Raw genomic sequence first — 27126 nt, forward strand, 5'->3', positions numbered from 1 at the left:
CGCCATTCAATCAATCAATAAATAAACTGATCAGGCATGAAGCTGTGTCAGCGTGACCTGTTGAACAGTTTCAGATTAAAAGAGTTGTTTCACACAAACTGCTCCAAAAAAGTGTTCGAGGGCAACCTGATCACAGCTCACCAGACCTCCTTCATGTGGTGGATTCTGTTTATCATTAATGACTTTACAACCTTCAAAGTAAAGATACTAAAAACATGCTGCTCTGATCTCCACCCAACAGCAGGTTTTCAGTTATTAAATACAAGACTGAAGGCAGAGACCCACAAACACGCAGCAGCACGAGGTGGATGCAGTACAGGCCTGAAGAGGAGGAAACACGTGATGCCTATGGTTTCTAGACTTCAGGCAGATCCTGATTGCAGATATTAAAATGTGAGACTGTATAAATGTCTGCAATTCCTAGACAGTTAAAGCAACACTTGTTTTGAAGCCTAAACTAAAAGTGAAAGTTTACACCTCAAACACATCACCATAGTTTAATTCAAAACCCACTGAGGTGGTGTACCGAAGCAAAGCTGCAAAAGAGCTGTCTTTATCCAGAAACACATAGTCCTCCCTGTAAGAATGAAGCTTAAAATAATAAAGAAATAATGTCAGTCCCTGTTAAACTTTCCAAGCTTTAAAACATTGTTTTAATTACAAAAGGATTATTAGTTATTATTTATTTTAAGCTTGTGCTAATGTTTTTGTTGAGTATTGCAGCATCGACAGCGATCAACTCGAAGGAAAATGACGACGGAGGCAAAAATGTCCTTAATATTTTGTGAACTTTATTCCTCATCAACACGCGGCAAAACTTTTCTCATGGGTGCCATTTTCGTTGTGGTATACTTTTTTTTCTTAGGGGCGTGATGACGCAGCATCCGTGCTCTTACAATGAAACAGTGCCTCCTTGTGGTGGCAACTAAAATACTGTCTCTGTTAAACCACAGTAACCATAATGCAGTTAAACACTGTACAACATGAATACACACAATGAATATCTTAACTCAGTTGTTCTCCTGGCTGAAGTTTGGTCCTTTACAGCATCCTGCCATGCGATTAAATTTGTTCCTGACCACCGAGAACACTCACGTTAACTTTTATCGAGTGGAAAAAAGTTAGCTTGTTTATATTATGCTAACATAGCTGTGTCGCTAGCGGTCACGTAGCACATCATTATATACCAGCTAGCCAAACTTCAGTAACCCTACAAACATCACTGCTGTTTAGTTTTCTGTCTTCATTTATGTTGGAAGTGATAACAGAGCTGTACGTTTTAATTTGTTTCCAAAACCCCGCAGTCAGAACATGCTATATTGTATTTAGATAGAAGCTAGCGAGCTAACTTCCTGCTAACTTCTAACTCCATTAAATATCATAAATTCCGTTTTCATGGATGCCTGGATGTTAAACTCAATTGTTACACCTGGTAGAGCAGAACGCTGATCATTTTATTAAAGATGAAAGACTTTAGACAGTTTTTCAAGTCTCAGTAATGCCATAGTGATGTTTGATATATGGACCTGCAGCGGAGTTTAGGTCCAGACACGGCTAGTTTGTCAGACTTTACGACCGGATAAAGGGGCATCTCTGCAGTACACTGTATAACGTTCTTTTCACAAACCAAGATGGCCAGAACGAAGCAAACTGCCCGTAAATCCACCAGAGGAAAGGCTCCCAGGAAGCAGCTCGCCACCAAAGCTGCACGTAAGAGCGCGCCGGCCACTGGCGGTGTGAAGAAGCCTCACCGCTACAGGCCCGGTACCGTGGCTCTGAGGGAGATCCGCCGTTACCAGAAATCAACCGAGCTGCTCATCCGCAAGCTGCCCTTCCAGCACCTGGTCCGTGAGATCGCGCAGGACTTCAATACAGACTTGCGCTTCCAGATGGCACCTTTATCATTTGCCTATACTGCCTATGCCACAGTCAGGCTCTGCTGTGTCCTTCGCATCCAGCTTTTCTAGCTATGACCAAAGAGGAATTTCCATCAAAGTTATCTTCAATCTGATTCCTAATTTGTTGGCTCTGTAGCCACCTTTCCCTTTCTATCTGCCTTTATATAATCCAACTATTGTAGTAAGTGCTGTGCATAAGATGGATGAGTTGTACAGGAAGTAGGTAGGAATGATTTCTTGTGGTGTTCAGAGGTGAATTTTGGTAATCTCAGTCTCTCACTAAACTCCTATGACTGGTCAGCACATGATGGAGTTGGTCGGAGGTATTGTGCAGCATTTTACTTATCTTAGACAAAAATCTGTGTTTACATTTTACATTTTTCAGTTGGCGGAAGAAAGAATCCTCTTGAACGGCTGGAGGATTCCAAGCCCAAGAAAGTTGACCCCAGCGTGGGCGAGCTGATTGTGAAAACCGTGGCCGCTTCCAAGGAGCGCAGCGGTGTGTCCGCAGCTGCTCTCAAGAAGGCTCTGGGTGCCGGAGGCTACGATGTGTACAAGAACAAGGCCCGTGTCAAGACTGCCATCGAGAGCCTGGTGGCGAAGGGCACTCTGGTGCAGACCAAGGGCACCAGGGCCTCCAGATCCTTCAAGATGAACAAGAAGGCTACTGAGAGCAAAGCCAAGAAACCCGCAAAGAAAGCCGCTCCCAAAGCCAAGAAGCCCGCCGCGGCCAAAGCCAAGAAACCGGCAGCAGCTGCCAAAAAGCCCAAGAAGGCAGTAGCAGCCAAGAAGCCCGCAGACGCTAAGAAGTTGCCCAAGAAGGCCAAGAAGCCCGCAGCAGCGGCCACAGCAGCCACGAAGTAGTGAGCTGCCACCACTCTCACACAACAACGGCTCTTCTCAGAGCCACCACAGCAACACACAAGAGCCCCTTCCTCACACTCACCACCAGCGGCGGACTGGCCATCTGTGGATTCTGGAGAATCACAGAATGGCCGGTACTCCAGGAAGGCCGGCGGGCCAGCCCACCACTCTCCACGCATGCTTTCAACACCTACCGTATTTTCACGACCATAAGATGCACCGTACTAAAAGGCGCAGTCTCAGTTATGTGTGCCATTACTGTATTTAACACACACATGAGGCGCACCTGATTATAGGGCTCATACAAGTATGCGTGTTTAAAAATAAAACGGGAGCAAAACTGAGTTTGGTACTCACATTTTTATTACCGGTAATTGTCATCAATCAAACCCATCGAAGTCCTCATCCTCTGTGTCTGAATTGAACAGCTGTGCTAAATCTCCATTAAACATGCCAGGTTCACTTTCTTCACTGTCAGAGTCACTTTCCGTGCCGTGCGGCTCCTCGGAAATGATGCCGGCTTTTGCGAAAGCTCGAACAACAGTGCCAGCAGACATGTTAGCCCAAGAATCTACAATCCATTCGCAAATTGTGGCGTAAATCGCCCGGCGCTGCCTTCCACTCTTAGTGAAACTGTGGTCCCCATCGGTCATCCATCGCTCCCACGCCGCTCGCAGCCTTACTTTGAACGGGCGGTTCACACCGATGTCCAGCGGCTGGAGTTCCTTTGTCAGGCCTCCCGGAATGACAGCAAGCTCACAGTTCATTTGTTTCACTTGTTTTTTCACATTATGCATGCCCATCTCACAGCCAGAGTCACAGATCAACAGCAATGGTGATGCGTGTCTTTCCTCCAACTCGGGCCACCTCGCCTTATGTCCGCGGAAACTCAGCTGCGTTTTCTTGACCTGCCGGAGCTTGTTTTCCAGCTTCCTCCACTTGCGAACCATCGATTCATTAATCTTAAATTCTCTCGCGGCTGCTCGATTTCCATGTTCCTCCGCGTAGCTGATGGCCTTCAGTTTAAACTGTGCTTCATAAGCGTGTCTCTTTGCCATTTTCAGGGGTGTTAAAACAACGATGTTCCACATAATGCACATACCTGTCCTTTTATACAGGTATGTGCGATTGTCCGGTATATACGATCAACGCCCACACTTCACCCTTTAGCGTTCTCGTGGTGTTCTCTACTACGTCCTCCTTACAACACACAGGGCGCACTGCACTATAGGGCGCCCCGCACTTTTTAAAGAAAATCTAAGGCTTTTATGTGCGCCTTATAGTTGCGAAAATACGGTATTTTTTCCCCCACTGCACCTCTAAGTTGGATGCCAGCTGCATTGGCTGTGGCCGCCAGGCAAGGAGTAGAAGAAGTGGAGTAGGAGGCAAAGACGATGGAAAGAAACGATGCAAAACGCAGCTGCAAGTAAAAAAAAGGAAAGAAACTTGCAGTCTGAGTTAAAGTGTCTCAGTGGCCATGGCTTAAAATGTCTGCACTTGAAGAGTACAAGGTCAGGATGGTAGGGGTTGGCTGTGATGATGACGAAGAAGAGAACACAGATGTACTAAACAAACAGTGCAAATCTTGTAAGGAATGCCCAGTCTGTTGTTATCAGATTCTGAAACGATACAACCTCTTCACAGATGCTTATCATATTCTTGGCTGGGGATACAGGTACCTTCTTACTCTGCCTGTGACACAGGTAGCATGTAAGAGAAGTTTCTCTGTTCTCAAACACATAAAAAGTAGAATAAGAAGCACACAGTCACAAGAACACCTGGAAGCATTCATGCTTATGACTACAGAGAAAGACATCCTCATCTCCCTTGACAATGACTTGATCATAGACAGAGTTGCAGAAAAAACTGACCTCTTGAAGAAAATACGTATCCCCCAACATTGAGTAAGGTGAGTATTCAAGTTAACCTGCATACTAAAACCTCTTTACTTTATTTACCATAACTCATACAGTACTATGTGTTGTGTGTTTCCAATAACCATTTTGTATTGGTTCAGCCAGAGGGACTGCAGTATGTTGAGACCTCCATTACTATGTGAGTATTCAAGTTAATCTAGAATAATATACTTTTAATACAACATCTAGTCAACATCAGCACTGTTGCTATAATTTTGATGTTAACTCAATATTTACAACCATACCTTCATAGTACAAGACATCACACCACTTCTTGTTTTACTATGAGACACTATCATACAAGAAATACACCTTTAAAAGTTATCACCTACATTTTAAAATATTCTATTAAAAAACAACAAATATGACAGAAAATATTACATTTATAGATGCATGTTATTATCTATATATGAGATATGTTTCACTTATATTTTTATTTTTTGTAAGCCTACACTGGCTGTTTTAGTGGAAGTACAATGTATAGTTTATTGATACCTTGCCAATATAATCCACTTGAAATGCTTTACTCAACAACCTTACCTGACTAAATCTAGGCCAGCTGAATTGATATTCGGTGATTTTAAGGACACACATTTTACTCCAAGCTGAACCCAGACAGCTATTTATTTTACCATGTATTTATTTCATTACTAATTTCATAACCAATTTGATTCATGTACATTTGAACAAATTGAGTTCTGTAGGGTTAAGGATGCGAGGAAACCCATTATTTCAAAAATATAGTGTTGAGGTTTACTTCTTCTTGACCTCACCGATCCTTTTGATATCCCAGCTGAAGAAGAGTCCGCGGCTGCCCTGTGTCCCCCTCAGTAGTTTTCCACTAATTCTATTGTTGTGGGGGTTGTCCTCTCCCCAGGCTAGTAACTGTAACTCTCATTTTACAAAAGGCAGACCCCCACTGTCAATAAATTCTTTCCTCCATACAGAGACACGCCAAAGTTTATAGATAAACCTACTGATTTGGCATGTTAGAGGTCAGGGTTCAGCAACTCAATGTCCTTCTTGAGAGCTTTAAGGTCGCATGAAATGCTTCGAGCACACAAATCCACTATTGTCCTTAAAACAGGGGTTGACAAAGTCATTCTAACAAAATCAACACTTACGAATCATTTTCTGTTCCTCTGATCTCCAGCTGCCCCCTATTATCTAAGCAAACCTAAGTACATTGTATTGTAATCATTGTTTTATTGTGCTCACAATAGACACAGACTTTGCAAAATGTCCCAAATTCAGCAGCAGTGCTGAACATGTTGCAAACAGCTCCACATTTTCCTCCCTCTGTACCTGGATAGTTCCTGCAGCACCAAAGAACTCCACCTGTCCCACTCCTCATCATGTTCTGCGTTATGATTTACTATTGCATTTGTGTTTCCATGAGCTTAAAATCTGCTTTTATTATCAAGCGAGTGAACCATGATGCATGTTTACAGTCATAGTTAGGATATCACTAATGATTAGCTTCAAATTGACCTCAAATTATTAAGCTATAGGAGCACACTGAGGTTGAACAAGGCACAGGCCTTAATCACACAGTGAGAGACACTGCAAATTTCTTTTAGTTTTATTTTGGGATGTAATGTTAAAATTTGAGCTTTAACTTTTTATTCTTGCCTGATGACAATAAAGCAAACTGACAGTTTCAATTAAAAATGTAGTTTTTAAGGTGCACTTGAGTCCCTTACTGTGAAAGATGGCATGAGTTAATATACATTTCAAAATAAATAAAGGTGCATGTCTGCTAAATTTCCAAGTACACAAGTTGTTAATAACGCATCAAGAAGGAAGTTTGCTCAGAGAGAAGTGTGTGGCTCTTAAAAGAGCCTTTGTTTTTTTTGTTGAAAGGGAGTGCTTTGCGTTTACTTGGCCTTGGCGGGCTTCTCGGTCTTCTTGGGCAGCAGCACAGCCTGGATGTTGGGCAGCACGCCACCTTGAGCGATGGTGACTCCCCCCAGGAGCTTGTTAAGCTCCTCGTCGTTGCGCACAGCCAGCTGCAGGTGACGTGGGATGATGCGAGTCTTCTTGTTGTCGCGGGCCGCGTTGCCAGCCAGCTCCAGGATCTCAGCGGTCAGGTACTCGAGCACAGCTGCCAGGTAAACGGGCGCACCGGCTCCCACACGCTCCGCATAGTTGCCTTTGCGCAGCAGTCTGTGGACACGACCCACGGGGAACTGAAGCCCGGCACGAGATGAACGAGTCTTGGCCTTAGCTCTGGCTTTGCCTCCAGTCTTTCCGCGTCCACTCATTTTGACAGGTTCTTCTCTTCGTAGTATCGACACTCAAAGGAAATGTGGCCTGATCGGCTCAAAGCCTCGCTTATATTCCCGCAGAGCGCGCGCAGCTTCGTCACGCACCAATCGCAGAGAGGCTTGCGGCAGCGCGCAATTTCAATGCACTTTTCTCCAATGAGCAGCACACACCGAGGCGGGGCGGTGCTCCTCTGAACGGTGCTGAGCACCACGTGGAGCCCCTCACCAATCACGAGCCGGAGCGGCACCGCGTCACAGCCAGGCACACACTTTAAGAGCAGCGAGTCTCCTCTGTTTGCTACAAAATCTGCTCGTATCACAGAAGAAGAAAAGTGAGAAACAATGGCAAGAACCAAGCAGACCGCTCGCAAGTCTACTGGCGGCAAAGCCCCCAGGAAGCAGCTCGCCACCAAGGCTGCCCGTAAGAGCGCCCCGGCCACCGGAGGCGTCAAGAAGCCTCACCGTTACAGGCCCGGTACCGTGGCTCTGCGCGAGATCCGCCGTTACCAGAAATCCACCGAGCTGCTCATCCGCAAGCTGCCCTTCCAGCGCCTGGTCCGCGAGATCGCTCAGGACTTCAAGACCGACTTACGCTTCCAGAGCTCTGCCGTTATGGCTCTGCAGGAGGCCAGTGAGGCTTACCTGGTCGGTCTCTTCGAGGACACAAACCTGTGCGCCATCCACGCCAAGCGGGTCACCATCATGCCCAAAGACATCCAGCTGGCTCGCCGCATCCGCGGAGAGAGAGCTTAAGCTAGTCTCTCTCCTACAAACAACGGCTCTTTTCAGAGCCACCTCCTTCCCACCAAGAGCTCGCTCCTTTCTTACTATTACATCAATATTATAGTCACACTTTAATCTTCATGCTCTTTCTATACCAGAAACTATAGTCGGCATGAACGTGGAAATCACTGACATCAGTTACAAAAATGAAGCTTTTTTTTATTTTTGTATGATACCTGATTTATATGAAATATGGCTGAAGTAAACTAAAGTCTAAAATTCTTAGTCATTTGTTTAATAGTAATTTGACATTATATAATTCACATATAAAACTATGAATTGTAATTTTAAATGGTTTAAAAGCATGTAGAACAGCATATGTAGGCAAGTATATTTCTCCTCTTTTTATCAAGAAGCAAAGACAAAAGCAGGGCAGGGTTCGGTGGTTGAATCATCCGTCCCCCACCAATGCCAAACCTACACCCACGCCAGGATCGTCCCCGCTACCTGCAGCTGGCCATCCGCAACGACGAAGAGCTGAACAAGCTGCTGGGCTGAGTGACAATTGCTCAGGGTGGTGTGCTGCCCAACATCCAGGCCAAGAAGACTGAGAAAGCTAAATAAAATCCCGCGACTGTCCTCAACCAACTACACTTGCTTAAAGTAATTAAACTAAATCTTTAATCCATAGGTGTCAAACTCATATTCACACTAGAACTGAAGTGGCACAGCCCTGTTACGGTAGTCTCAGTGTGTGCAACACATTTAGCTGTTTTACTACATGAATAAAAATCTGACTGACTTAAATTGTAAAGTTATTAGACTTTTCTTTTTATAAACTTGCTGTAAAAACAGAAATCTGTGTAGTAAGAGCATAAACATTGTCTGTTCCTTAAAGTAGTTGCACTAAAACGTAAAAACAAGACAGCTGAGTAGATTAAAGAGGTTCAGACTTATAATAATAATTATAAATCACTACAAACTCTCATTTAGGTCTGAGATTCATTTAGACCATGCCTATTCAACTACGAAGTTAGTTGGGCCAGATTTTCAAACCGAGGAATTTATCTGGGCCAGATATTTTTTTTGAAGCCAGTAAGCAGCAGATCATGATCAATTTCAAACCCACACAACTGTACTGAAAAACAAGTATTTATTTTATTCCTTTTCCCCTATAAATCTGGTGGTGACCTCTGACAAATGCACACCAAAAAAAGGAGCTATAACTAAACTATTTTTTGCACATTTGAAATAATAATAATAACAAAAAACATTTTGATAATTCCCTTTAAAATTAAAGTAAATATTTCGCTGACCATTTTCCTGCCATGGATGGAGCCCCATCGGTCACAAGTATACAGACACGCTTCATATCCAGACCATTTTCCTCAAAAAGAGCTTAAATCTTCTCAAACATCATTTCGCCAGCTGTGTGTCCCTTTAACGGTAGTAAACCGAGCAATTTCCCATCCAAAAAAACGGACATATACGCATAACTGTGCATTATCAGTTCTGTCTGATCTCCTGCTATAGACATTACATCAGTTTTCTTCAGGTCATCGAACAGCATTTCAAACTCGTCTGACGCCAGAACTTCAACTCTACGAATATTTGAACTGTCCTACAGGGGTACGTTTTTAATAGCAGATGTCACACTCACTTTTCACCGCATCCACCATGGCCAGCATGCAGTATTTCACTGTTTCAGAATCTGTGAAAGGCCTTTTCTTCTTCGCCAAGAAGCAAACACGAAGGGAAGATGCTGCAGCTCTCTCTTGGGCTGTACAGGACCCTCACCATGGTAGTACAACTCCGGTTGTAAGATTATTAAACTCGGTAAAACGAATAAGTATTTGTCAGTCCAGGCAGGGTTAAACCGACAGTTTTCATTGTCAATTTTGCACTTTTGGAGTGAGAAAGACATGCTGTTGTCGCATCATATATTACGATGATTTTTTAATATGTTTACATCACGGTGCATTGTGGGTTAAATATTGCTAGGCTACTAAGAGTGTTGCATTCACAGTCTACACTACGCTGTAGGAATTTTTAATTTTTTTAAAAATTAATTAATTTTTTGCGTTTTCTCTGTGTTTCTGCCAGGACCACAGGCAGGTTGCTTCTGGGCCGCATTTGGCCCGCGGGCCTCCATTTGAATAGGCTTGATTTAGACCGACAGCGAGCCACAGCTGTGTGCTACATGCAAACACACTTTGTGTGTGGTGTATTTTCTGTAATTCTGATCTGCTCCTTCAAAGGAGCTTTTTTAAAATGTTTTTAATTTATTTTTTAACCTGGAAGCACGTCAATTGAACGTAGACAACCTGACAAAACTTCTTGATTGCGATGTGGGTCATTTCATCACAGATCATTTACAGTTCCCTTTGATACTTTGTTTGCAGTTTAAACAGACATGCTGCATTTCAAGTCCATAAAATCTGGGTACTAAAACATATCTTTGATAGTGTTCCTTGTATGAAGGTTATGTCAGGATTGTAGGCTGAGTAAGCCTGTGGAGAAAGAAAGATCACACATCAGAATTGTTACATTGATATGATTGGTGAAAATGATATTTCAGGCAGACATCAGGAAGAAGTTTCAAAAGCTTCTTAGAGCTCCATCCACTCATGTCCACCATGTACTAGACCAAAGGTGGGTTGGTTATCTTTAAAAAAAGAAAGAAAAAAAAAGAAAAGAAAAAACCTTATTAAATAAGCACTTCTGCTTTAAGCGAATTTCTGGCAAGAAGACATTTACAAATAAACCAAAAAAAAAAAAAAATTAGTGAAATCTATCGTTTGGTCTATGAGTGTTCACACTCCTGCTATAGGTGAGTTTTAATAAACAGTGGTATTGAATAGGTCTGTAACCTCTGAAGTTCAGTTTGTGGTTGTCAGTTATTGTAATTTTGTGAAGAAAAGCACACATTAGAAACACCTTAATCTTATAGCCTATAGAAAGATTAAGTCACTGTAATATGTTGGGAATGTGAGTCGGTAATAGTTTGTGAAGTTACAACATACTATTGCTTCAGAAGTCAGTGGGAGATACTGGCAGGTAGTTACTAATATTTTCAGGACTTCCTTCCAAATTATGACAAAAACAACAAGATTGTAGAACAAAGCTCTTAAAGTGAAGTGTGTGGCTCTTAAAAGAGCCGTTGTGTTGTAGAGTCGAGCTGTGGATTTAACCTCCGAAACCATACAGAGTGCGACCCTGCCTCTTCAGAGCGTACACCACGTCCATGGCGGTCACAGTCTTCCTCTTCGCGTGCTCAGTGTAGGTAACAGCGTCACGGATCACGTTCTCGAGGAACACCTTGAGCACACCACGGGTCTCCTCGTAGATTAGACCGGAAATACGCTTCACACCGCCACGGCGGGCCAGACGGCGGATAGCGGGCTTGGTGATACCTTGGATGTTATCACGAAGAACTTTCCGGTGACGCTTAGCGCCTCCTTTTCCGAGTCCTTTGCCTCCTTTGCCGCGTCCACTCATTTTCTCGAAGCCGTGTAGAAACACTACTGGAGAACGAGCAGCCAGCCCCGTAATTTAAAGGCGACTTGCGGACGTGATTGAGAACAGCCAAGTATTGGCCCAACTTCAGCTTCTCACAGGCTAGTCGCATTTCCGGGTTGGGAAAGCAAACATCTGCTCTCGGTGCACTACGTCATTGAGTTACTGGTTGTGAATTGATTTAGACTGAAATTGGAGATAGCTACTCTGTTGTAACACTGGGAGCTGTGCTTAAACAGTTTATAGATGCTAGTGATGGGGTTTCTGGCTCTTTTTAGAGAACCGGCTCTTTCGGCTCGGCTCACTAAAAAGAGCCGGCTCTGAACCGCCTCATCAGGTTGTTTTGTTGCTCTAATTTATTATTAACAACAATATACAATTATGCACAAAAGGAATTACTAATATAAAATACGTGGTTTTATTTATATGTGTTGATATATAAATATATGCTGTGGACCGAAGAGGCAAAACAGTACAAACTCCAAAACACATTTCTAGCGTTAACTGAACTTCCAAAACAGAGCTACCGAGATCAATTAAATAACACAATTGAAAGCTCATCACATTCGAGTGCTTTGTGCTCGGCAACATGATAGACCCTGTGCTAAAACACAGCTCGCGATGAGGAGCCGGCTCGCGTCGTTCACGTCAAAGATCTGGCTCTAAGAGCGATTTCGTTCGCGACCGATGCAGCCAGCCAACTTGGTGAATCTGAGGTGATCATTTTGGAACAACAAAAAAAAAGAAAAAAAAAAGTGAAATTATTAAAATGGGAACGCTTTAGTTCCTGGTCTCGTCAGGTCATCCTGCACATTAAGCTATGCCTCTTTTGCTTATATTGCACAGTGAAATGGCACACACTCTATACGACAACATTAATAATCAGTGTGTTATAGATTGTAATTCACATTGTAAATGTTAGCGCGGGGGTTGTGATTAGAGGATAACTCTTAAGTTGGTGTGGCTCTTAAAAGAGCCGTTTTATGAAATACTGGAGGTTTACTTCGCCTTCTCAGTTTTCTTAGGAAGAAGCACGGCCTGGATGTTGGGTAGCACACCACCCTGAGCGATAGTCACTCCACCCAACAGCTTATTCAGCTCTTCATCATTACGGACAGCCAGCTGCAGATGACGGGGAATGATCCTGGTCTTCTTGTTGTCGCGGGCAGCGTTTCCTGCTAGTTCTAGAATCTCAGCGGTCAGATACTCGAGCACAGCCGCTAGATACACTGGTGCTCCAGCACCAACGCGCTCTGCGTAGTTCCCCTTCCTCAACAGCCTGTGAACACGACCGACAGGGAACTGAAGCCCGGCTCGTGAGGAGCGAGACTTTGCCTTAGCTCTCGCTTTGCCGCTTTTGCCACCACGTCCAGACATGTTTAAATCTTTTTCCGTTTGCCGAGGAGAAACAGGCTACTGTGTAGCAGCAGAGTCTCACTTTATATCGACGCCATCGGCCTCTTCCTGATCGCTCATTGGCCAGCTTGCGCTTCAGCGGGATGGTCCAATCAGAAACAAAAACGTAGTCCACTCTGTGACAAACAAGATCTCAGGGAAATGTGAAACACAAAGGACTTCGAAAAATACACTAGGTTGTAAGATTATATTTACATTGTATACTCATACAATGTAAAAAGGATACGAAGACCAAGGTTATTACAATAAACTAGAGCCAAATAAAAACTGTTTGATACAGCACTGACAATAAACATTCGCACAAAAATTAGAAATAAATAAAAATAAGGATGATTTTTTTTTGTTTTTTTTCTGCCTGTGTATTTACATTAGGAGGCTTCAGTCCACATGTACATCAGCATTTTTTTTCTTTTTTTTTTTTGCTTTTACTTTGAAAAATAATCACATGAAAACACAAAAATGTCTTAAGGTTGATCGATATAAGATAATTGTAACTGAAGGACATTATGTTCAAAGGTTCTCCTGATCAGTGGTATTGTTAGTTCTGTTTCCTTCAGTGAATGATGAATTCCAACTCACCCCGGCGTATGTTGACCACTGAGGGTGAAGAAGCTGGATGAGCATCTCCAAGGGTGGAGCACCTCTCCAACAAGCTTAAGGGTGGAGCACACACTCTGGGTCATGGACAAATTGCTTCTCTAAGTGGAGGAGTTTAAGCGTCTTGGCATCTTCGGGTCTAGGGGGAGTTATTCTGGTTTTTTTTGTGGTGAAGCAAGAGCTCAGTATGACTGGCTGATCTCTGTACCTGGGTCCAGCTTTGTGGACAACTTTGTACTTCTTTTTTGAAGTCCACTTGCAATCGTAGGATGGCCTCTGTGGCCCAGACCCATAAGTAAAAGAAAATGTATGGATGAATATTTTTATTTAATATGAACAAACCCCTGTAGGAATAACAATTATGATAAAAGTAAGAAAATGTTGTTACTTTTTTAATATTAACAAAGTCAATAGATACTTTGTGTTATTAAAATAAAAAATGAAAAGTTAGGGTAGCAAACATTCATAAATAATGTCTGTGTTCTTTGCAAGCTCCTTTGATTCATAAATAATCCACTGCAGAGCAGCCACATGTGCACTGTGAAGTTGATATTTCTGATTCAACTTCACATGGAGTGGAACAGAAGAGGAAGAGGAACATAAGAGTAATCCGGTTAAAGTGAACATAACAGAAGTTGAACTTTATCTTCTCTTAAAGAGAAGGCCCTGGTGTCTGACAGTAGAGTTGAGTGGAGTAGAACAGAGTAGAGTGATGGAGCCTTCCCAACATCCTCCTGATTGGCAGTGAGATGTCGGCCATCTTGGATTGTAGCGGGGAAGAAGGATTGATGCGGTGAGCTCCTTTTTTATTGCTTTAAAATCTTTTTTCGGGAGTTTCGGGTCTGAGGGTCCTTTAAATGAACCCGAGTTTGTGTGCTCGCTGCAAAGACCCAGCTGGTGAAGGGCGCAGTCGGGAACAGTACGGCTCTGAACGGCGCGGCCCGGTTTCGGTGCTTTTTGTTGTTGTTTTGGGGAACTAACAGCGGAGGCGCAGCAGGCCCAAACACGGACAAAAGCACACCTGCCCGCAGTTCTCCTCTCAGCCCCATTTTCTGTCCGTACAGCAGCGTCTATCCCGGTGTTACCGAGTCGTTAAACCGTAATTTAACGACCTCCGGGTTTCCAATTAGATGCTTTTCTACGTTCACATAAATGCAACAGCTAGCTTAGCTTCTATGCTAACAGCCCCATGTATTCCTATGACAGAAGCTGCTAGCCTGTGTGCGTTGCTCAGCTAGATAGCTGTAGCGTCTGACACATTTTTAACGCTAAAGAGATAACGCTTGCTGATAACTGCTGTTTCCTGGAGACCTGCAGTCAAATAGCAGCACACGGCGGGACAAGCCGGCTCATTTAGTTCTGTCAGGAAATTCTAATATTGGAGTTAACGCTAATCAGACACACTAGCAGCGCTAGCCTTAGCGCTCTAAGCTAACATTAGCCGTTTTTGCGACACTGCTGCGCCTTCAGCGCCGCTTAGAAACGAGACAGACAAGACAGGCAGACGACTGGGCTTCGGCTGCAGGGATAAAAGGAAAGTTTGTGAGGTTTTTAACTCGTTATAAAACCTCAGAACCGAGCAGGATCTCAGCTAGCCGTTGTTAGCTGGGATTGCACCTGCTTTAGGAGGCGTCGCTTATCTCTGTTAGCATCGCTTTGTGTTTTAGTGGAAGGTTTGACACATTATGGAGATTAGCTGGTGCTTTATGTTATGAGATGTGATGTTTTGATATTACTTTTGGCTAATGTGCAGTTTGTCCTCACAAACACACCAGTCTGGTTGTTGATCAGTGATTTAGTAGTGGAGGCTTTTACTGTAAAAAACAGAAACGTCCAGCAGACTTCTTTCACTCTGAAAGTTAAAAGAACTAAGCGTTCAGAGGCTTAAAGATGTGTAGTCGGTTGATTTTCTGTAGTTGTTAAACAGTGGAAGCTTTCCTCTGTCTTTGTAATTAAAACGTATTCTGGGAAGTATGAGGAGCTGTGGTGGGATACACACCTTTGTCAGTGTTTTAGTTTTGAGCCTTTTTGGTTTGGATGCTTTCAACCTAGGTTCATCTTTTAAAATGGGTCCAGCTTTGCAGATTTGTTTGTGGTGACAGTCTTAATTCAGATCAGAGTCTACAGCTGCAACTGCTTCACTCAAGACTCAACAACTCAATTTTTATTAGTGGTTTAGTCAGTTTCTTCTTTCCCTGCTCTCACTGTGAATAAAATCAGGAACCATCAAACGCTTAAACTTGTACTAGTCCTTTTCTGCAGTGCTTTAGCTGCCCTGAAAGTTTCTGATCAAGTAAGATCACACCTCTGATATTTTGTTTATTCAAAACATTTTACATGCCACAGACATTAAAACCTTTGTGTTTTGACCAGGTGTTTCCCCAGATTAGGTGTGTTTTTGTCACATCTCCGTCTTTGTAACCTGATCTCTCTGTGCATGAATTTGAGAGGGGTGTGACCGGATGATATTACACTGTGCACTAGCACCTGTAATGTCACTTTCGGTGCATGCTGCTTAACCAGAACTTAGCATTTAGCCTAAAAGTGAGTTCACATCCTCATACAGAGTGAGACGAGAGAAGGAAATGGTATTAATCCAGTTTCTGATAACAGGTTACCCTGCCATAGATGCAGTAAAAGCCTCCCAAGCATCTGTGTCTTTTGAGCTTTCAGTTAAAGCAAATATTTAAAACCTGAAGAGAAATGCTGCTGATGTAGTAGCAGCTAAATGGCTCCAAACTGCTGATCAGGGATCAACTGATCTGTTTGGATCACACATCGGCCTCAGAAGCCTGGATCGGGTATCTCTCTCAGTTCAGCCTTATTCTGTTTACTTTGCTGCGAGGCAGCAGGTGAGCACAGCTATTACACACCTGCTGCACCAACATACTTTCTAAAAAAGGTCTTACTTTAACACTTAAACTGTTATCATGGCTGAAAATGTTCAGAGAAGCTGCTAAAACATGTTTTTAAGTTTGCATTTTTTTGCTCTGACAGTAACACAACATGTTGTTCACAGCATTAATATTACCTCTCTGCGCCACACTGAGTGAGGAGGTCCACCACAGTGCGACTCAGAGGAGAAACAGTAAACATCAGCTCACAGACACATTTATATCAAGGAAACCTCACAGAGAGGAGTGTAGCTTATTGATTTTTCACTGCTGTCAGCACAACACACAGGGAAGATACTGAAACCTGATCCAGATGTTGGAGTTGGGATCAGGCTGAAAAACATTAAAATGTTCAGTTATTTGTTTGTTTTTGGCAGAAAATGATAAGAAGTATCTTTAAAAACAAGCTTAAAACAATTACATAAAAATCTAAACGTAAGCAGTGCAGCTCAGCCTGTAAACCTGAGATTAAGCAGTGAGACTAAATATTATATGAATTTTGTTTTTCTTTTTAAAAATTGAATTTCAATTTTTTTTGTGTTTTGTGAGTCATGCAAAAGTCGTTCCTGAATGAGACTCTGAGCACGCTCAGAAGCAGGTTTCTGGTTTCAGAGCATGAAATGTTCCATGACAGTGAATGACTTCTGTCCAGGTATGACTGGTCTGACTGTTTCCCGTCGTCTTGTCTCCTAGGTGACACGCGGCATGTTTGGTGCTAACCGGAAGAAGTTTATGGAGGGAGGGATAGAGAGTGACTACCCGGACGACTCCAGTCTCTACTACAGCCAGCAGTCCATGTTCCCTCCTCACCGTGCGGACAAAGACGTGAGTCTTGCACGTTCAGCAATCATTACGGTTTATTAGGTCTGCTCGATTATGGCAAAAATGATAATCATGATTATTTTCACTGAAATTGAGATCTCGATTATTTGACGATATTTATTTAACAATAACAATGTATTGAATAATGACTTTAAAGATTGTCAAAAAATATAAAATAGTGTGCAAATACTGATAACAGTGCAAATGTTTGCAATATAAAAAATAAATGAAAAATGTAAACATCTATGTTTAGTGAACTTTGCAGTGTTGCTCTGTGGTGCAGCTACGACACTGTAGCAAAGTTTACACACTATGTCTACTTGATCCACGTCTGACTCCGCGAACCCATAATGTTTCCAACCACTGAAGCTTTTTTTACCTCTCTTTTCAACCAACGGCAGTCACTCTCCTCTCCAAATAACTTCTGCTTAGCTTTCTGAGCTTCCCTCGGGTCCTCTTAATCAGTGGTCCCCAACCCCCGGGCCTCGGACCGGTACCGGTCCGTGAGTCATTTGGTACCGGGCCGTGAGAGTTGAGGCTCAGGTGTGAAATGTATAGTTTTCAGGGTTTTTATCGGTTTTCAGCGTTATTTTGTTATCGTTTACTCGGTTTTCCTTGGTCTTTTCACGTGTGTTATGAATAAATTTTCTTTTTTTTCGGTACCGGTACTAGTTTTATTTTGTTGTATTTATCCGCGACACCTTAAAGGCCGGTCTATGAAAATATTGTCGGGCATAAACCGGTCCGTGGCGCAAAAAAGGTTGGGGACCGCTGCTCTTGTGACACGTGTTCGAAATGCAGAGAGGTCCGCTCGATTTGCCACACAGAGCAGCGCGAGAGTAAAGCACGAGGGAGGGGCTAATAATCGGCTCAGTCATTTTTAATGATCGTTGAAAGCCCAGATCGTAATCGAGATTAAAATTTGGTTAATTGAGCAGCCCTACGGTTTATAATTATTGTCAAAAACTGCATTTGAGGGTTTGGACATGCTCAGCCAGTCAAGAAACTTCAGAGGCGTTTTATGGGTCTTGCACATGTACATAAGGCATAGTGCCCCATGGCATTACATTTCATTCACATGTGTGAAATTCAGTATCCTCATGTTAAAAAAAAATGCCCTAAATCCAAGTGGAAGTACACAGTATTGAATATAAGATGATATCTTGGGGCCGTTTTTGTCACTTTTTCCAGGTGTTGTACTTCATGCACTAGAAAAAGAAGTATGCCTCAATTTTTCCAAATGATAAAGAAATATGCTGCAATAAATAAAAGAAATCTGTCAGCATAATTCTTATTAGGAAGAAAATGTGTAAAATTACAGAAAAAAAATCTTCTTGTAGCTCATTGGCTAGACTGTCCAGAAAATGTCAGTTTTAAAATGTCATTTAAAAAAATCTGAAATTTCTATACTTAGTATTGAAAAAACAGAAACTTTCCAGTCATTTAGTTGTTTATTTATTAATTAATTACTTTAATTTAGTATGAATGGCTGTTGGGGAGGCTTCTATCAGCAGGAAAAGCGCATTAAAGTACATTTAAAAGTGCAAACATTTAAGCCCTCCTTCACATTTTCCAAACCCATTGAGTGGCCAGGCCAGGTTATGCCAGGCCAATCCTGCTCCCCAGGCCTTATATTTGATACCGCTGTCCAAGGGGGTGAGAGCTCTGTGTGAAGCAACTCGAGCAAAAACAAAGAAAAATGAGTCTCTTGTTGTAAAAACAGCACACAGCTCGTCTCCCTGTCATCTCTGCCCTCTTCTATTCATCCTCACTTTGTCCTCACTGCCCGGGGATGCAGCACAGAGCCCTTCACAGCTTACCTGAGTGGTTGACAGTAACAGAGCATGCTGCTGCATCTGCAGCTGCTGTGTGTGTTTCTGTGTTTTGATCTGTGTGATTGTGTGTTTGTCCTCCTCAGATGCTGGCGTCTTCCTCTGCCTCCTCTACGGGTCAGCTGTCACAGCTCGGAGCCAGCCTGTACGGCCCGCAGAGTAAGACGGACAGGCACTGACCTGTTTCTGCTGAATAATGTCGACTCATTACTGTGATGTTATCTCAGAGAAAACGTGGGAGAGTCAACCTCGTTTTTCACGCTTGTCTGCTTGCTCTCTCTGTAGGTGCATTGGGGTTTCCCATGCGAGGCATGAACAGCAGTGCAGCTCCTCCATTGAGTCGCAGCGGGCTGAACCAGTCTGCCGGTCAGCTCTCCAGTACGCCCAATGCCGGCTCGATGCACACGCCCCCCTCACCCAGCAGGTACCCCTCACACTGTGTGCTCTCATTATAAGAACTCTCTGTCAGTGTCTCTGCTTCTTCTTCAAACCACAAACTTCTTCCTGCAGGGGAATACTGCCCATGAGCAGCCGGAGTGTGCTCAATCACAACCAGCAGGTGGGGGGTCCAACGGGGCAGTCAGGTGGGATGGGAGGCGGAGAGCGTGGAGGTGGAGGAGGGAGGAGCGGCAGTATGGGGAGTCCCAGCCGGTCGTCACCCAGCATCATCGGGATGCCCAAACAGCAGCAAGCACGGCAGCCGTTTACCATCAACAGGTAACTCGCATCACTGCGGTCCAGATGTGACCTTTGACCTGTGTTGTTAGAAAGGAAGGTTTTCAGCAGCACATCTGGACCGTGTGATGGAGACGAGGGTTCAGGAATGTTTATGATTATTTATGATTTGAAATGATAGAGAGGAAGAGCTCATAATGGCAAAAACCTGTATGAAATTTACGCAAAACCTGTGTGTGTGTGTCAGTATGTCAGGGTTCGGGGTGAACAGGAATCCAGGCTTCATGAACAACTCGCTATCCAACAACATCTTCAATGGCACAGGTAACAGAGTGACATCAGAATTTTAAAAAATCTGTCAGCTGTTACCCAACCTGCTGTAATGTGACCTCTCTGAACTCGTTTCAGACGGCAGTGAGAATGTGACGGGGTTGGACCTGTCAGATTTCCCGGCATTAGCTGACAGGAGTCGGAGGGATGGAGGTTCGAATCCCACCCCACTGCACAACCCGCTGACCGGTCGAGCTCCCTACGGTAATACAGAAGGGACATTTATCTGTTTGTGTCCGTTTGTCTAATATAGAGTTGTCCTTTAATTCTACGCAGTGGTCTAGACTTTACAAAAGTCAAGCAGCCAATAAAATGTAAAGAAAATAAAACCATTTATGGAGCTGTTAGAATATTTGCTTTAACTTCAATTGAAGCATGCTGGGGGACAGTGATGAGAAATACGGAACGCTTATTTTAGTGGATTTTCTTCCTTGTTTTATAGTAAACTGAATATTTTCAACCGTTGGTCAAACACAATAGATATTCAATAAAAACCTTTAAAAGTCTTACATTTGCTGCTGATCAGTGTGTCTTTCTGTTGTGTGTTTTGTTAATGTCCTGCAATTGGTCACTTTCTCCAGTTGGCATGGTAACCAAGCCGTCCAGTGAGCAGTCGCAGGACTTCTCCATCCACAACGAAGATTTCCCAGCTCTCCCAGGGCCAAACTACCAAACAAAAGACCCCACCAGCACCAACGAAGACAGCAAAACGGTGACATTTCTGTCTCTCTCCGTCATCCGCTTTCTGCTTCTTTAACTTCCCAACTCATCCTCATTTGTCCCGTCTGTCTCCATCCAATCAGAATCTGAACTCATCGGGAAAGCCAGCCTCTAACTCAGATGGTCCAAAGTTCCCCGGCGATAAGAGCTCTGCACCGAGCAACAACAACCAGCAGAAGAAAGGGATTCAGGTGCTTCCTGACGGTGAGACAGTTCAATCAGATAATCGCTCAAAAGCCAGACATCAGCTGATCTTTGTTTCTGAATGTTAACCCTGAAAATGTTTAGAGTCATCTCTTTGAGAATTTAAAGAGAAAGGAAATGAATGGGACATAAGAGCTTTATTAGTTTATCACAGACTCGAGATAAAATAAGAAAAGCTTAATTTGTCCTTACTGTAGGGAAATACTTTTGTTTCAGCGGCTGAAACTATAATGGAACATGTAAAATCATAAATGTTGTCATCAGATGATGAGTCTGCCAAACAAATGCAGTTTTATGTTGCTATGAAAGGGTTTAATAGGTTTCTGAATACCCAGCTGTGACGTGTTTAACCAAATTAAAAAAGGCCGGAACTGAAAATCGTTAATGTGAATTTAATCTGTGTATTAAAAGAACCTCCGAACACTTTCATCCTCCTTATTTCCCCTCCGTCCTCATCATCCCCAGTCTGTCACAGCAGATAGCTTCCCCACCCTCAGCCTGATGCTGCAGGTGGATTTTGTCTTAAAAGGGAGCTCTTCCTTTGCACTGTTTTTTTTGTTTTGCTTTTGTTCGTCTCATTTAATTAACTCAAAACCATTAGACGGAGATTTTCTTATCTTTGAGTGAGTTTGGGTAAAAAAACAAGCAGGAGAGATTTTAAGCTAATCCGTAATCCTCTGTTGTCTTTGTGTCCCAGGGCGAGTGACCAATATCCCTGGTGGCATGGTAACAGACCAGTTTGGAATGATTGGCCTGCTGACGTTCATCCGGGCGGCGGAGACCGACCCCGGCATGGTCCACCTGGCGCTGGGCTCAGACCTCACCACACTTGGCCTCAACCTCAACTCGCCTGAGTACGAGTCGCACATGCAAACGCGATTTATAGTTGGAGACGAGCGGCGTCTTTAAAGTTTGTTTTTTTTTGAATGGCCGCAGCAGCAGCTGAATGACCTGTCACTGTTCTCACACTCAGACCCTCTCTCTCTCCCTCTCTCTGTCAGGAATCTCTATCCTAAGTTTGCATCTCCGTGGGCATCGGCTCCATGTCGACCGCAGGATATAGGTGAGTTTAACACCAACCTGGAAGTAGTGACTGAGGCTATGTCCACACTAAATGCGTTTTTGTTTTCTCCCCGTTTTGGCCTCCTGTCCACATTGAGACCGCGTTTTTCGCTCGAGGAAAACACAGCGTTTTAAAAATGCTCTCGAAAACGCAGAGATTTGAAAACGGTGTGATGCAGTCAAGTGGCCAATTAAACTAAACGGAGGGCATTATACAGCAGTTGTTTTGTTTGCTCTCAATTTTAAAGATTTTAAAGATTAATTAAAGATTAAAATTAATAAATTAAAGATTAATATCAGTTTGTACATGCTTCAGATAACTTTTCTTCAAATTCTTTAATTCTCAATTGCTTTTGCAACTTTGTACTTTTGTGTTACTCGCAGCAACAACTCCACCTCATTGTTAGTCTATTTAAAAAACTCTGTGATTTTCCTCGACATTTTGCCGCGACATTTCAAAGAGCCGGAAAGTAAATAAGCGGCAGACAGAAATGAGGCAGGTCGAATCTTCTTGCGTTTCACGCATGCGCAGTACTGGAACGTAAGAGTTTTCTGCCGTTTCAATATGGACGCTGTCTATATACACTGAACAAAAATATAAATGCAACACTTTTGTTTTTGCTCCCATTCCCCATGGGATGGACGTAGAGACCTAAAATTCATTCCAGATACACAATATAACCATCCCTCCCAAACAGTGGTCACAAATCAGTCCAAATGTGTGGTAGTGGGCACATCTGCTATATTGAGATAATCCATCCCACCTCACAGGTGTGCCACATCAGGATGCTGATCTGACATCATGAGTAGTGCACAGGTGTACCTCAGACTGCCCACAACAAAAGGCCACCCTGGAATGTGCAGTTTTTTGCGCTATTGGGGGTCTGGGGACCCAGAACCGGTCAGTATCTGGTGTGACCACCATTTGCCTCATGCAGTGCAACACATCGTCGCATGGAGTCTATCAGATTGTCAATTGTGGCCTGTGGAATGTTGGTCCACTCCACTTCAATGGCTGTGCGAGGTTGTTGGATATTCGTGGGAACTGGTACACGCTGTCGTATACGCCGGTCAAGCACATCCCGAACATGCTCAATGGGTGACATGTCCGGTGAGTATGCTGGCCATGCAAGAACTGGGACATTCTCAGCTGCCATCTGCCCTGAACAATGTGAACCATGATTCATCCGTGAAGCGCACACCTCTCCAACGTGCCAGACGCCATCGAATGTGAGCATTTGCCCACACAAGTCTGTTACGGCGACGAGCTGGAGTCAGGTCAAGACCCCGATGAGGACGACGGGCATGCAGTTGAGCGTCCCTGAGACGGTTTCTGACAGTTTGTGCAGAAATTGTTTGGTTGTGCAAACCAATTGTTCCAGCAGCTGTCTGGGTGGCTGGTCTCAGACGATCTTGGAGGTGAACCTGCTGGATGTGGAGGTCCTGGGCTGGTGTGGTTACACGAGGTCTGCGGTTGTAAGGCCGGTTGGATGTGCTGCCATATTCTCTGAAACGCCTGTGGAGACGGCTTATGGTTGAGAAATGAACATTCAATGCACGGGCGACAGATCTGGTTTACATTCCTGCTGTCAGCATGCCAATTGCACGCTCCCTCATTGCTTGTGGCATCTGTGGCATTTTGCTGTGAGACAAAACTGCACATTCCAGGGTGGCCTTTTGTTGTGGGCAGTCTGAGGTACACCTGTGCACTACTCATGATGTCAGATCAGCATCCTGATGTGGCACACCTGTGAGGTGGGATGGATTATCTCAATATAGCAGATGTGCCCACTACCACACATTTGGACTGATTTGTGACCACTGTTTGGGAGGGATGGTTATATTGTGTATCTGGAATGAATTTTAGGTCTCTACGTCCATCCCATGGGGAATGGGAGCAAAAACAAAAGTGTTGCGTTTATATTTTTGTTCAGTGTATGAACTCTGGGAAAACGACTGATACTGAAAGCGATAGTGTGGACGCAGAGCGTTTTTTAGACACAACCGCCATTTTCAAATCTATCCGGGCTAGTGTGGGTGTAGCCTGAGACCTTGAAGTCAGCATGAAAGTGTTCATTTTCTCACAGACCTGTAGAAGAGCCATTTGCTCACCATTAGAAACGATACTTTGTGAAAAATGTGAAGGCTGATGCTAAGTTTACTCTGACTTCAGAGAGGTGCTGGAACCTCTACAGGCTCAGAAACTCTGAGCGTCTGACTCTTTTTGGGACTTCAGAGGCATTTCTGTCAGTGTCATTGCAGCAGTAAAGTGACAGATCAGCCTGCAGAGTGAATTAAAATAGACAAGCAAAATTGACCTGATATGTGAACGACATCAGTGTATTGATGTGGTCGTACGTAAGAAACCAGCTTCATTCGAAACCTGCTCACTCCAAACAGCCAGCAGGGCGAGGAGGAGTCCTCTCGATTTCTGGACGCATTTTCACGGCTTTCCCTGAAGTTTGACTGTTAGCCCTCACTGAGTTAGATCTTTTTCTTTGACAGTGAAGAACCGCTTGGCTCCAGCCGCCCCCAGACAGCATCGATGAGCTCTTCCATTCTGATTGCTTCTTGGTTTTCACGCTGTGCAGTGAAGCAAATTTTCACCAAAGTTGGAAATTTTAACTCTTGAACACAGATTCTTCTTCAGGGTTTTTGCTGTATGTTAAAAGTTTTGGTGGCCAACAGAGGACAATCATCATGGCTGATTCAAACAGTTTTTAAACGATTTTAATTCTTAATTCTGTTTTATTTTAAAAAGTCTTTGCTTTTAATGCGTGTTTGCCAAACTCGTTTATATATATTTATAAGGACTCGTTGAGTCCTTCATCAGCAGGAAATTTAAATCTGGAGTTTTTCTGCCTCCATGTGGTCTGAACAAGTTAATGCATCATGATTTTTTTTCCAATCAGTTTTTATAATGTGAGACTGAATTTACTGAAGTTTAAATTTATTTAATTTTAGTTGCTTAAATAACATCAAAATGCTCTACGCCTGTTCATTGCATTAATTACATGCAGACCAGTTGTGCAGTTTTTCTAATGAAGCTTTTCATTTTGTCCTGTTTGTTGATTTTATCTTTTCTTTTCCTGCAGACTTCCACGTCCCCTCAGAGTATTTAACCAATATCCACATAAGGGACAAGGTACCTCCTTCACAAGACACCCCAAAGGTCCTTTACATGATTGTTATGAGACTGATCTCCTGAAAAATGTGTCCGTATTAATCTGTCTCTCTCTCTCACGTGCAGTTAGCAGCTATCAAGTTGTCTCGGTATGGTGAAGATCTGCTGTTTTATCTCTACTATATGAACGGAGGAGACCTCCTACAACTGCTGGCTGCTGTAGAACTGTAAGAGCGACCGGTCATTACTGCACCCTAATCACACTAAGTCAGTCACCACGTGGGTGGAAACTAAATTACTTTGATGTTTGGATGAGAAAATTGCTTGAAACTGAGATAAAAGTAAGATTTCATAGTTTCCTGTTGTGCTGGCGTTCAGTGCAATCAGTTTTTTAAAGAAATCCGCTCACCAGCTTCTTGTCATCACCAACAAACTCTCCACTTTTCCATACTGATCTAAAATACATCCTTCCATTTTAAGATAAGTCTGCAAATGTTTTTTTTAATGATTGAATCTATTTTTCAGAAGCTTCTCATCTTTTTAAAATGTTTTAATCTTCATTACAAATAAAGATTAAAGCATCCAAAAGAACCCCAGGCTGTCTGAAATGTCTCTCTGCGTTTATGATGGTGTACAAGCTGTTTAAAGCGATCATTTCCGCGTGTGTGTGCGTGTCCAGGTTTAACAGGGACTGGAGGTATCATAAAGAGGAGCGGGTTTGGATCACTCGAGCTCCGGGGATGGAGCCCACACTGAAGACCAACGCCTATGAGAGAGGGACCTACTACTTCTTCGACTGCCTCAACTGGAGGAAGGTGGCCAAGGTGAACGAACACACACACACACACACACACACACACACACACACACACACACACACACACACACACGCACACTTTAAATCAGCACCAGGATGTGTTGCCTACATTTGATCAGGTTGACAGTTCTCAGATCTTGATTTCATGAAACTGGTCCGAGTGTTTGAACACTCAGTACTAAAGACTGCATTCGTACAGCTGTGTGGTGGTAAGGGCAGCTCCTTCTGCTGCTATCCGTGTCTCAGCCTCTAAAAGAGCTCCTCAGGTGAAAAACTAAGTGAAGAAGAAGGTTCTACTACTTTTTTCCCCTCCAAGGGAGGAACAACATACAGAGATCTGATGAACTGATCATTACTGAAGTATTTTTGAGACTTCATCTCTGCGAGGAATGTTTGTTGTTTGTCCTGGATCTGTAGATCTGCTTGAAATGAGGTTCAGAACTTCTGTTTGATTTTATTGAACAAGTCTACATTTGAGAACAATTATATTCTGGAAAAAAAAGCTAACTGTTTTAATAGTAAAATGTGATTGGATCAAATAAAAATATGCATTTGTATCCCATTAAATCCAAAGCTAAAATTTCATTTTGAAAGTAAACACAGAATATGATGAACGCTGTGTACAGTCGATGACAATTTACCACTTTCCTCCTCGTTTTCAGGAATTTCATCTGGAATATGACAAACTAGAAGAGCGACCTCACGTTCCCTCCACCTTCAACTACAATCCTGCCCAGCAGGCCTTCTGATTGGCTGTCTCTCCTACTGCCTGCCTGCCATTGGCCCTCCTGACCCCATTAGGTTTTTCCACCGGCACACACTGAACGGGGAGGACATCCTGGCTCCTGTCCTCCTCTCTGAACAGACTTCATCCTTTTATTTTTTTCATATTTTTGTTCCTTCTTTACCTCATTATCGTTATTTTTTTTTTTTTTTTTTGAATTTCACACTTTTCCATCAGTTTGATTTGGCTGGTCTGTGAAGTGGACCACAGACTCGATACACAGACACAAGCACTGCAAAGTGTCCATCTGATTGAGTGACTCATGTTTCTGCTCAGTCTTAAGAATCGACTATTTTTGTCTCCAGAAGCTTTTAAGAGAAACCAGATTTTAACACAGGAAGTGATCACCTTTCAGGATGGATAATTATTTCCCACTGTGTCGCACCTCTCTGAAACCTGGCGATATCTTTAACCCACTCTCTTTTATCAGGTTTATCCCCCAGCATTACAAACCAGAGCACATCATCAGACAGTCAGGAGGACATGCAATGTACATTGTAGCACTATTTCATAATAAAAGAGGAAAAAATATCCTTTTTTCCCCCCTTTGGTTCCTTTGTGTTATAAAGCGGGTTTAATTTAAAGAGACAGGTGAGAGTGCAGCAGGTGATTTCATACTGCAGGGAGGTCTTTCACAGGTGGACACGTTCCCTTTATACCTCGAG

General features: G+C 43.3%; 6 protein-coding genes across 7 annotated transcripts; 3 read left to right on the top strand and 3 right to left on the bottom strand.

Moving 5' to 3' along the window:
- The first annotated feature begins 1631 nt into the window (after positions 1-1631).
- Positions 1632-2762, top strand: LOC146649610 (uncharacterized). The gene is made up of 3 exons (XM_085386103.1): positions 1632-1928; positions 2200-2221; positions 2284-2762. The coding sequence occupies exons 1-3, from the start codon at positions 1632-1634 to the stop codon at positions 2760-2762; spliced, it is 798 nt and encodes a 265-aa protein (XP_085242229.1).
- Positions 2763-6279: 3517 nt separating this feature from the next.
- On the bottom strand, positions 6280-7006 carry LOC146649611 (histone H2A-like). The gene has a single exon (XM_085387773.1). The coding sequence runs from the start codon at positions 6940-6942 to the stop codon at positions 6556-6558; it is 387 nt and encodes a 128-aa protein (XP_085243899.1). The 5' UTR covers positions 6943-7006; the 3' UTR covers positions 6280-6555.
- Positions 7007-7165: 159 nt separating this feature from the next.
- Positions 7166-8414, top strand: LOC146649612 (histone H3). The gene has a single exon (XM_085387772.1). It carries the CDS (start codon positions 7288-7290, stop codon positions 7696-7698), a length of 411 nt encoding a protein of 136 aa, XP_085243898.1. The 5' UTR covers positions 7166-7287; the 3' UTR covers positions 7699-8414.
- A 2399-nt stretch (positions 8415-10813) lies between these two features.
- LOC146649613 (histone H4) lies at positions 10814-11175 on the bottom strand. The gene has a single exon (XM_085387785.1). The coding sequence runs from the start codon at positions 11164-11166 to the stop codon at positions 10855-10857; it is 312 nt and encodes a 103-aa protein (XP_085243911.1). The 5' UTR covers positions 11167-11175; the 3' UTR covers positions 10814-10854.
- Positions 11176-11605: 430 nt separating this feature from the next.
- LOC146649614 (histone H2A-like) lies at positions 11606-12616 on the bottom strand. The gene has a single exon (XM_085387774.1). The coding sequence runs from the start codon at positions 12559-12561 to the stop codon at positions 12184-12186; it is 378 nt and encodes a 125-aa protein (XP_085243900.1). The 5' UTR covers positions 12562-12616; the 3' UTR covers positions 11606-12183.
- A 1229-nt stretch (positions 12617-13845) lies between these two features.
- On the top strand, positions 13846-26992 carry LOC146649615 (CCR4-NOT transcription complex subunit 2-like). Of its 2 annotated transcripts, none has more exons than XM_085387744.1 (15): positions 13846-13990; positions 16785-16916; positions 18832-18904; positions 19031-19169; positions 19256-19462; positions 19668-19744; positions 19829-19954; positions 20332-20462; positions 20554-20674; positions 21372-21528; positions 21676-21737; positions 24832-24908; positions 24987-25087; positions 25540-25684; positions 26340-26992. In XM_085387744.1, the coding sequence occupies exons 2-15, from the start codon at positions 16797-16799 to the stop codon at positions 26424-26426; spliced, it is 1623 nt and encodes a 540-aa protein (XP_085243870.1). In that variant the 5' UTR covers positions 13846-13990; positions 16785-16796; the 3' UTR covers positions 26427-26992. The 2 variants fall into 2 exon arrangements, with proteins under 2 accessions (XP_085243870.1, XP_085243871.1); XM_085387745.1 differs by having other exon boundaries at positions 24832-24881.
- The last annotated feature ends 134 nt before the right edge of the window (positions 26993-27126 follow it).

The sequence above is a fragment of the Rhamphochromis longiceps genome, linkage group LG17, assembly GCF_057381845.1.
Source record: "Rhamphochromis longiceps isolate RC_006_pf linkage group LG17, R_longiceps_female_GT1.1, whole genome shotgun sequence".
Lineage (NCBI taxonomy): Eukaryota > Metazoa > Chordata > Actinopteri > Cichliformes > Cichlidae > Rhamphochromis > Rhamphochromis longiceps.

Excerpts from the sequence above, each read along its gene's own strand:
- LOC146649611 (XM_085387773.1), bottom strand. The coding sequence starts at position 6,942 with ATGAGTGGACGCGGAAAGACTGGAGGCAAAGCCAGAGCTAAGGCCAAG.
- LOC146649612 (XM_085387772.1), top strand. The coding sequence starts at position 7,288 with ATGGCAAGAACCAAGCAGACCGCTCGCAAGTCTACTGGCGGCAAAGCC.
- LOC146649615 (XM_085387744.1), top strand. The coding sequence starts at position 16,797 with ATGTTTGGTGCTAACCGGAAGAAGTTTATGGAGGGAGGGATAGAGAGT. Across the intron at positions 19,170-19,255 it reads ACGCCCCCCTCACCCAGCAG|GGGAATACTGCCCATGAGCA; the intron begins GTACCCCTCACA and ends TTCTTCCTGCAG. Across the intron at positions 19,955-20,331 it reads GACCGGTCGAGCTCCCTACG|TTGGCATGGTAACCAAGCCG; the intron begins GTAATACAGAAG and ends CACTTTCTCCAG.
- LOC146649614 (XM_085387774.1), bottom strand. The coding sequence starts at position 12,561 with ATGTCTGGACGTGGTGGCAAAAGCGGCAAAGCGAGAGCTAAGGCAAAG.
- LOC146649610 (XM_085386103.1), top strand. The coding sequence starts at position 1,632 with ATGGCCAGAACGAAGCAAACTGCCCGTAAATCCACCAGAGGAAAGGCT. Across the intron at positions 1,929-2,199 it reads CCTATACTGCCTATGCCACA|CACATGATGGAGTTGGTCGG; the intron begins GTCAGGCTCTGC and ends ATGACTGGTCAG. Across the intron at positions 2,222-2,283 it reads CATGATGGAGTTGGTCGGAG|TTGGCGGAAGAAAGAATCCT; the intron begins GTATTGTGCAGC and ends TACATTTTTCAG.
- LOC146649613 (XM_085387785.1), bottom strand. The coding sequence starts at position 11,166 with ATGAGTGGACGCGGCAAAGGAGGCAAAGGACTCGGAAAAGGAGGCGCT.